General features: G+C 56.1%; 1 protein-coding gene across 1 annotated transcript in view; it reads right to left on the minus strand.

Annotated features, from left to right (window-relative positions):
* The window catches only part of LOC113209561 (furin-like protease 2), a 154,266-nt gene that overhangs the window by 64,467 nt on the left and 79,299 nt on the right, over nt 1–10,500 (minus strand). The window contains exon 9 of the mRNA XM_052265690.1: nt 3,797–4,341. Within this exon, the coding sequence (XP_052121650.1) occupies nt 3,797–4,341 (545 nt within the window). The remainder of the gene's footprint in view (nt 1–3,796; nt 4,342–10,500) is intronic.

A 10,500-nucleotide genomic window follows, 5' to 3' on the forward strand; every position in this document is an offset into this window, starting at 1 on the left:
GGGGGGGGGGCAAATTTATTACAGAAAAGTGGGTTCACCTGTTTGTAAACTTTGCGTCAATATTACGGCGTTAACAGTTTTTAAACTTTAGACCTTTGCACGTAAACTCGCCTATTGTTTAAGCGAAAAGATCTATATTTTTATTACATCACCCTCTTGAAAATTACAGGTCTCTGCTTTTATACCCCTTTTCGTGTCATCGTGTTAATGACGAACAGATGACCGACAGACTGAACAAACACGAGGGGTCCGCAACTAGGTTCGAGCGCACACTGGCCGCCCGGCAAACTGGGAAGACCGGGAAGACCACCAGGAAGACTAAAGAAAACCGAAGAAGACCAATAAAATCGTAGGCCACAAATGTGACGGAAAACCGAAAAATATAAGGGAAGACCGGAAAAACTTTAGGAAAGACCTAGAAATTGCAAGGAAGACCAGAAAATGTAAGGGAAGACCGATGAAAATGCGAGAAAACCGCAGAAAACTGGAGGAAGCCTCTAGAAAATCTCAGAAAACCAAGATATTGGGAAAACCAAGAAAAAGTTGGGAAGACCGGGAAAACCTTAGAAAAACCTGGGAAAACCAGGAAGCCCACCACATGTGTACACCGGCAGACCGTACTTGCGGACCCCTCGGAACAAACATCTGAGGAACATTTTAGTCACTTGCATAAGCAATGATCTTCGTTATTGCTCAGCCAAGAACATCGCTTACTTTCCAAATTTTTGGCGAGCCTCCTCTCTCAAGTACAACGGGCGACTCTATTTCCGTGCGGTCGAGGCGGTCCTTCCTTGGTCACCGTCCGTCCCTTGTGCTCGCCTCGCAGGCCTCCTACTCCTTTACCGCCAGCCAATTCGATCAAGTAGTTGCCCTGTCTTTTTTTTCAACGTTTTTTTTTTCCTTTCTCCCTCACTTTTTCTTTCCTATTCTATCCGTCTCTTTTTCCCCCTTTTATCGAATCATCGCATAGGTCGGTCGGTTGGTTGTACGGACCTACCGATACGCTCTAGCATCGTCTTTTGACGTCAAAGCTCATGTGGAGAGGGAGAGGGGGTGAGGGAGGTGACATCAACAAGATCGACAACCCGCAACAACAATCGGTGTATCGGCCGATACTCAGTTTGGTGGAGTGGGGTGGCGCAGGAGGAGCCGTCGCCACCATTCAGGAAGATGTTTGTAGTCGACGGTTACTACTGCATTCTCCTGCAGTTAGGGACACGGCGAAGAGTTTCCCGCACACCCTTACTGCATGATATTGATTTGTTTCAGTGAAAATATGTTCGTCACATCTTAAATAATCTACGTTACGTTTCGTTTTGGACAAATTGCTGCACAAAAATGCATGACTTTAAAGTCCGAATTCGTACAAATGACTGAACAACAGTGTTCCAATCAAGATTAAAATCCGAGCAGAAATTTGTCCATCACATATAATTGCTTGACTTCATACAAATAAAATACACAAATCCAGTTGAAGTGCAGCACTCTTATTCTTTCTGGGAGCGTGTGTGGTTTGGGTTTTGAATGCGTGTCTCAAACGAGGGGGAAATCACTTGTGAAAAAGTTCGTACACCTTCCCCCGAAATAGTCCGAAATAAATGCGAAATAGAGCAAAATAGACCCAAAATAGTCACGAAATAGTTGGTGAAATATAGTCGCGAAATACCCTCCAAATACTGCGAAATACCCCTAAATACTCTAAAATAATCCGAAATAGGCGAGAAATAACCGAAATGTAAGGAGAAATACCACGAAATAGTCCGTACGCTACGAACCCAAGTGATTTCCCCCTCGGTCTCAAAGCATTAAGTAGGGTGCACCCATGACAGCATACCTGAAAGTTCCTTACAGGGTCTTACAGGGTATCCCATAGGTGGCTTGGTCCCGCACGGTGGCATTTTATGGAGGCCAAGCGAGTGACGAGCCCGCTCGCACGCCTCCATGCGGTACACTATGACCAAAAATGTCCGGAACGGGGCCTATGGGAGACCCTGTATATCGGGGACGAAAGAGAGGGGAGGGGTCAGGAGAAGGGAGTGAGGTAGAAACTGTAGCGTGCAAACTGTCCTACCGCAAGGCCTCCATTTCCACTCTAAATTAGTACCTTTGTGGAACCGAGCCGGTCCCGGAGGGGCACAGGGAGGGCGAGGGGGTGCGGCCATAGTGAAGGGGCAGGGGGCGGGAGGCGGCGCCGGCAGCTCGCCCGTAGCCGCCGCAGCGGTGGACCCCGCCCCCCGCCCCTACTGAATAATAATATCTTAATATCGCACATGGGGCCTACTTAACAGTTTTGCAAAGAGCTCAAAATGGCAATCCTCTTTGGGAATGGATGGTGGCCAGGCACGCTCGTCGCGGCCGGGGGATAAAGGTAAGGGGGTGCCTGTAGAAGGGTGCGGAGAACAGTCCGCACTCCGCAGCGATTGACTCATTTCCACCCTAAAAAAAATTACATTTCTACTTTCATACTCCGTATTACTTTCGAAAAATCTAAAGAAGAAATAACTGGAGAAGTCGGGAGAAGTAGTACGGTAACAATGATCAGGAAAAGTGCGTTTATCATGACACTACTTTTTTTTATATATTTTCGAAAAGTAACGATACGATTAAAATAAATAATACGTGAAGTAGTGTACGAAGAAATCCGCGCGCGCGCGCCTGCAATTCAGCGCGCAAGCCCTCGCCCCTGCAGCAGCGCTATGCCGCCACCCTCCGCCGCCTTTGCTGTAATGTCTGCACGCGATCCAGAATTACAATCGTAAAGGGAGCCCCAAATTACAAGGCGGTTGGCCCGGTCGGTGGCCGCCCACCCCGCGCCCCGGGGCCGGCCGGCCAGAAAAACACGTTACATCCCCCGTATATCACTCGGGCGCGCGGGGGCGGCGCGGGGGCGGCGCGGGGGCGGCGCGGGGGCGGCCCACGACTCTGGGGAACATGACGTGCACGTGGGACTGATTGGGGCGGCCGGGCGGGCGTTATCGCCATCACGAATTACATGTTGATATCGGGGACGTTGGGCGCGCCGCGCGCAGCCATTCGGTCAGAGAGAGCTGAGCCTCATTTACAGCGCCGGACTGTGTTGTATAGATTCCTCGTGGCCGGGGGGACACGCGCGCGTCTAGCCCTGTCGAGCCACAAGAGCACCCCCATATCTGATGTGGCCTATCCATAGAGGGAGTGGCCCGATGCGCCCCTCCCCCTTCTCCCCCTTCCTTCCTCCCCCCCTCCTCCTCCTCCTCCTCCTCCCCCTCCCTGCGCCGGCACGCTCCCGGGTAACCCTCGGAAGGACTGCGGGGTCGCAATGGGTGCGTACGACACGACGCCGTTGCGGCCGTCTCCCTCCCCAGACTGGGAGCGGCGGCACGGTGGTGCTACTGCGTCCACACACCCATGGCTCTGCTTTATCTTTGGAGCTGCGGTATGAATTCTTATTGTCACGTTTTCGGTCGTCAGCCTCACGTTAGCCGGGCCGGGGATGGGGGACGGCCCCGGCGGGAGTTGAGGTGAGTCCCTTTCGGGGTGAAAATGAGCTTCTGGGGACGTTGTGTAAAATGAAAAAAAGAGAGAAAAAAAGTAAGTTTGAGCAAAAGTTAAAGAACAAAACAGAATGATACAGAAAATCAACGTTAAAAGGGAAAGGGTTAAACAAAAACCATCAAAAACAAACACATTCTAGGCACAACGACACGAAAATTCACACCAGCGAGGGTGCGCGTCGAGGGAGCTGGTAGACAACGCTCGGAAGACCTCGCCGCAGAACAGCCCCCTCATCACTGTTTCGCCCGAGGCGTGTACTCACTTGTCCAGCTTGTAGTGCTTGCAGGCGAGGCAGGCGGTGGGGCCCTTGCCGTAGCAGCCGGCTGCTTCGAGGCACTCGTGGTCGCAGTCGTGCAGGATGAGGGGCCGCATGGAGGCGGGCAGCGGCGCGGCGGGGTGGTACTCGGGCGAGGGCCCCTGCGCGCCGCCGCCCAGCGGCACGAGCTCGACGAGGGACGGAGCCCCGGGGCCGAGGCCGCCGCCGGCCGCCGTGCCGTTGGCGCTGGGCAGCGGGTCGGCCGCCGTGCCGTACAGCACCAGCTGCCACTTCTTGACGACGCCGTTCTGCTTGGCCGCCTCCTTGCCCTGGTTGGAGACGCGCAGCGTCCAGCGGCCGTCGGGCCGCTCGCCCCAGTAGTGCACCGAGAGGAAGGCCCAGTCGTCCAGGTTGGACGACTCGGTGTCGAGCGGCCGCTCGCTCAGCAGCACCGACGTGGTGCCCATCGGCGAGGTGAGCGTGACCCGGAGCGCGCCGCGCGGCGAGTAGCGCAGCGTCACGCGCGCCTGCACGTGCTCCAGGAAGCGGATCTGCAACAACAGAGAGAACCGTCAGACGAGAGGTCAATGACTCCAGGCGACAAGGCACACCTATGGAGTACGGCGAGCGCACTAGGAGTACACTTGGAGGACGTGGACATCCGAAATTCTTCTTGAGTATTTCCTAAATATTTCCTAAATATTTCATAAATATTTCCTGATTACTTCCTGAGTACTTCCCGAATACTTCCCGAGTACTTCCCGAGTACTTCCCGAGTATTTCCCGAGTACTACCTGCGAGCACTTCCTGAGTACTTCCCGAATACTTCCTGAATACTTACCGAGTACTTCTCTAGTACTTCTGGACTGCGCGTGCAGAGTACGCGGAGTCTCGAAGTACGTTCTGAGATACAGTCAGCCTGGGGCACTAGTTGTCGACCCTTATCGCATCAGCCCGGGTGACCTCTCTCTACCTTCCACAAGACGAACGCCCTGCGCTCTTTTACAATGTCAGGGGTAGGGCCGGGCCGCAGGCCGCACCCACCTAATGCGGCCCAACAGAGTCCCCGGAGCGGGTCACGGGCGGGCCGGCGGGGGCAAACTAAACTACTGCTGCATACATCACAGAAAGGCGGCTGGCCTGTCCGGGCCGCCGCGGGGCGCGCCGCCAGCAGGCGCCCCGCCCGGCCCCGTCTGAATACATTGCGCCCTTGTGCGGCTGCGGTCTCCCAAGTTGCGCCCCCGCTACCACCATTCACAGGAGCAGGAGCAGGGTGTAGGGTCACAAGCTGGACGTCCCGCCGAAACACATTGACTAAAATCATCATTGTTTGGGGAAATGAGTCGCATCATCAGCACAGTAACCTTTCGCTTCGCCAGTGCCCCACGCCCACTTCAGAACCACACCGCACGCCGCCCGCCCCTCCCCAGGGCACGCTGCCCGTCGTGTTGCTACAGAAGCGTGCGATTCATCGCCGCCGCTCCGACACCGCCGTGCCCAGCCTCTGCCCCCCGCTGCGCCCCGCGGGACCGTCGAGGCCTCTGCCGCCCGGGCCTCGGCCTCCTCCTCTGGCCGCCGAGGCTGCAGTGTGGTCGTCCCCGGCCACTCCTCGCTCCGCTGGGAAATAATTGCCGACAACCTGGGCTCCCCGAGGCCGAGCTCGCCAGTCTGGCCCCCGGGGACCGGCGGCGGCGGCGGCGGCGGCGGCGGCGGCGGCGGCGGCGGCGTGCGGGCGGACGAGGCCGGGGGCGGCGGAGGCCGGCGAGCACAACGGCCGGGGTCGGCAGCAGTACCGCCGCCCGGGCGCGCCCGCAGGCAGCGAGGCGTGCCGTTGCTGCACAAGTTTGAATCCCGTCCTGCACATCACAATGCCGGAGCCTCCCCTTTCAGCCGCCAGCCCAAGTACCCCCCGGCCCCGGCCGCCCTGCCCGACGGGGCTGGCTGCTTCCATCGTGCGCGGCCAGGCGCGCACAAACAACCAGGAGTCGAGCCGCAAATTCCGCCTGTGTGCGCTGCACGTGCATTTTTGCGCGGCAAGGCGGCCCAAAGCGGCTTACGTCAGCCAGAGCGCCCGGCGCGAAACATAAAAAAATCGGTTGAGGAAATTTCACCGAGAGCGGCGAACCAGCAGACCGTAGACACGGCGTCACATCGTACAATGAACAAGACCCGCTTCTTTCGCCGCTCAGTCCTCATAAAGCTTCTGCTCGGAGAGGCACGGACCGGTGCACCGCGGTCGCGGGGGGTAGGGGGGGGTGTAGAGGGGTGAGCAGCCACGTAAAGCCACTTACAACAGCGACCTAAGCCAGCCAGGCTCGTCGGGCCTCGAGCCGGGCCCCTCGAGCCTGGCGCCTATGTGCTCCTGCAGCCACTCACGGGGCGCGGGATAATAAGCCATAGGTGCCATGGGCCCTACAGGTGCAATACCGATGGAATAACGGTACATGCACCCAAGCAAAAAAGAACCTTGTTAGAAGTACATTTTTTTGTTTCAATTTAAATGATGACTAGGAATTCACTCTTGAAACAAAGCTTATATTATCTTTCAAATAAGAGAAAAATCTTATTTAAAAGACTATGTCGCGTTGTCTGAAAGAGTGAATGTGATCTGGTGTCAGAAGAATGACCTTTAAAGAAAGAACATTTTTTTGTTGGCTGGCGCGGATGACGGCGGGTGGGAAAGAGTTCAGAGGTGGGGAAGGGGCGAAAAAAGAGGAACTGAAAATTGCACCAGTTCGCACCGTTGCGGCCTGAGCGGCCTCCACGCCAGTGTGTTAGGGGCCTGCTTTAGCCGAGGGCTCTTTACCCCGCCAGGTGTGGGTGAGCAAGACACCCCGGAAGCGGTGACAAAATGGCAGCTTCCGCGCCGCTCGGGACTTCCGGTACCGGTAAGGCAGGCAAAGTGCGGACGGGGCCGGGGCCACGCGCTGCCGCACGAGGCGAGCGGAGGACGTTGAAGAAAGGGGCACAAACTGCGCGGGTGAGGGAGCGACGAGGAGAGGAGGGGAGAGGGGGAGTCTCGTTCCGGAACATCCCGTAATTAACCTGCGCACCCGGAAGCATCCCCGGGCCGGCCGGAGAGTTTTTCGCCGCGGCCCAAGCCGAGCAGGGGACCAACCGGCGGGCACCAGCAGGCCGTGCGAGAGAGTTGGGAGATAGTTGTTGGGATCGTGGGTCGTATGGGAGGGTTGTGAGAAGCGCCCTATTGCCAGCAGGGCAGCAGGTGCCAGGCGGGTTAGCTAATTCCTCCGACTGGTCACTTATGACCAACAATCTTCTTCCTGGTCTATCTTTATACTCATCTCCAGCCCACCCGAGCCCCTCTCACGCCTCCGCGCCCTCCCCTCGCCCCCTCTCCCAGGCGCCCGCCGACCCCACGGAGGCCCAGATCCCTCAAGCCGTGAGGATTTCGAAGACAAAACGCAATTTGGGGTTTTACACTTGGCACAATCAAGATGCCGTCCAGCCACGCGGCAACGGGGCGGCCGCTGTGAGAGCGAGTCGAGGAGGAAGCGGGCGAGGGGGGTCAGGGGATGTGAGGGAGCTACAAAGAGCTAGGAGCGGCGAGGAGAGCGGAGAGCGAGGAGAGCGAGGCCGCCGTTTTCTGATCTCAGGGACTGTTTAAATAAACGTTTGTTTTAAAACGCGCCGGGATTTTCGTGTCAAGCCGCTAAGTTTGAAAAATCCAATTTCCGTCCTCTTGTGATCAAACGTCTTTGTTACGCACTGTCCGGGGAAGCCCTCCACTCTCCAGAGTGATTGCAAGCGGCGCGAGGGGGTCGCTGGCCGAGATGGCGGGGAAAGACGTCAGAGCGACAAACAGCAGCAGCAGCAGCAGCAGCAGCAGCAGCAGCAGCAGCAGCAGCAGCAGCAGGGTGGAGCTCAAAGTCCTGGAGGACCGCTTTATCTTGTTGTCCTCGGGCCCCCCACGCCGCCGCCGTGGAAATTAAAATCCTTGCCGCCCTTTTCCGGCCGCGCCACGCCGCGCCACGCCGCGCCCAGTTAGGCAAAGGCCACAAGTCTTGTCCTTGTCGCTTGGCACGAGTGCTGACCCGGTGTCGCCAGCGCGCGCACTTTTGGTGTCATAGCCATTAAGATTTGCACTGCTCTCTTCGGCCCAGAAGAAAAGGGGGGATAAGGGCACCACCGCTAAAAAGTGCTCGTCTGCCAACTAGTGCCCCCTGGACGAAACGCAGCTAATAAAGTGAAATCTCACTAGTCTTTTCTTATTTTCCCCTCCAATCCGAGTCGACTACTTAAGACAGAATTCTAAATCAATGCATGGGCTGTTGTTGCCCAAAACAATAAATGAAAAGGGACTTATTTTCGTCCTGTGTTGGAATGGCTAATTGTGTGATGATTTGGGGGGACAGTATGTTTTAGTTCGGATCGGTTCGGATATAAGGTGACATGCAACGAAAGAATGTAGAAATTTCGACGCAGAAAAGTGATACGCCAAGAAACAATTATCGCTGGAGCAAAGTAGATTCACACATCTGGATTCGTGCACACGTACTGCTTGCAAGTGACAGGCTGTGCGCGTGACCGGGCGCTACCGGGGTGGGAACCAATAGCGCGGCAGAACAAGGAGGCTCCACACACAGAGGGTATCGAGAAGGGTCGGGGAAGGGTTCAAGAGCAGACCGAATTTGGTTCGAGACATGCACACAGGCACGCAGGCACTGGGCTGGAACATTTGTTGAGGGCGTGGGGGAAGCGAAGGGAAAGAAAGTCAACGGAAGGAGACCAGGGTCACCAAAGAGGGGCAACCCGGGGCAATCTGGATTCATACTCTAGTACCAGTACCCACTCCAAACGGATAGTTTGGTTTAGAAATCGACTTAGTATTGTTTGCAACGGGAACATTTTACTTTTATCGTGCGTGGTTTTAGAACATTTTATTTTCAAACAGTGTCGAATATCCGAGGCCGAGAAAGTGTTATACTTGTGCTTGACAAACACGAAACGTACAGCAACACATCAACTCTGCTATGGACGATATCGCAAATAGGCAAAGGCGATGCCACGAACTTTTTAGAAGGGCGGCAGCAAAAAAGAAAAAAACTGTTCCTGTCTCACTCAGCCAACATGACCTTCTCCTCCCCCCCCCCCCCCCCCTCCCCGCCGCTCTCTCTCTCTCCCCTCTATCCACTTGTTTGTATCCTGTTTTTGGCTTATTGGCTCTTGAAATGGGACTCCGCGCCGCCTCATCGCCCCACCCCCTCCTCCACCCCGGACTTCCTTTCTTTATTCCATTTCGCGCTAAGCGGAAGCTGTGCGGCTCCAAGTGAGCACCAAGTGGCGGCCAAGTGGGGCGTCCTCCTGCGAGTGGGGAGCCGCTCCTCTCGCCTTTCAAGCCCTCCCCCTCCCCCTCACTCTTCCCTTCCCCCCGCCCCCCGATACCTGGGCAATAAGTTATGTTCCGGTGCCGCAGGAGTGGACGCGCGGCAGACACCCTCAGGGACCGGGGTGGCTGGGGAAGGACCTCATCCCACCCTCCCTCTTGCCTCCCACGCCAACCTAAGTCCCGTTTGTCCGCGTTAGGGACGGGAGGGGGAGGGGGGCGCCGGTGTATCAACTCGGCCCCCGCTCGCTCGGCTCCGCTCGGCTCCAGACCCACAGGACAGGCCCCTTTTCCTTTTCCCCGCCACGAGCGCCCATTTTGTCGATTCGCCGCGGTAATCTCGTGCGCGCGTTTTCACACGCCGCGCAAACTTTGTCCGGCCAGCACAGCAGGGTGCGGGCGACTGCAGCCCCGCAACCTACTTTTGGAATGGGCTTCTGACATAATTGCAAATTGCGAGCCAGGCGGGCGGGCGGGCAAGCGGGGCGCGGAGCCTCAGGTGCTGCGCCGCCTCCTTGTCACTCGCCGGGGACCGCTGCGAGAGCGAGAGAGAGGGAAAGAGAGAGAGAGAGAGAAGGAAAGAGAGCGAGAGAGGAGGAAAGAGAGCGAGAGAGGAGGAAAGAGAGCGAGAGAGGAGGAAAGAGAGCGAGAAAGTAGGGAGAGAGAGAGAGAGAGAGAGAGACTGCGCAATGCGGAGCAGTGCCGCGGCAACAACGGACCAACGGATAGCGGCCGGAAAAACTCGTTTGAGGCGTAAAGCAGCGCGGCAAACATGCGACAATAATAAGGGGAAAGGTGAAAAGAAAAAATAAGCACTTCGCGCGGAAACTAGCTTGTCGAGCTAGCGGTAAGCGAAGCACACTTTGATTCGATACCCGACGACGCTGCGCTTCTGTCGCCGCGCGAACCTCTTGTGCACCCAGCGAAGCATTTTCTTGACATTCCAATGTTCTTGCTAAATTTAAAAATATGACACTGTTAAAAGCTGACAGTAATTTTCCCCGTAAGCTACAGTGCTGCACGCTTTCCCTGTAGCTTAAAATCACTGTAAGCTTTTAACAGTGTATTGTGCTTTTTATGATGAGAAAATTTTGCTTGTAACGAGCACAATTTCTTTTAAACGAAGCAAATTTTTCTTAAGTTGAGCAAGAACATTGCAAAATCGAGAACATGCTTGCCTGGGTGAGCTCGTCGCGAGCGCACATGGCAATTAAAGTGTTACGGGCCGCGCTTGAAACGGGAGGATGAAAGCTAACTTCGCGCCGCCCCACTGAGCGGGAGCTCGTTTGCGAGCGGGCGACACAAAAAAACAAAAAAACAAAAAATAAACAAAATAGAGAGAGTGGGAGAAGAGGGGGGCGGGTGG

The sequence above is a fragment of the Frankliniella occidentalis genome, unplaced genomic scaffold (genome assembly GCF_000697945.3).
Source record: "Frankliniella occidentalis isolate FOCC.00 unplaced genomic scaffold, Focc_3.1 Scaffold29, whole genome shotgun sequence".
NCBI lineage: Eukaryota > Metazoa > Arthropoda > Insecta > Thysanoptera > Thripidae > Frankliniella > Frankliniella occidentalis.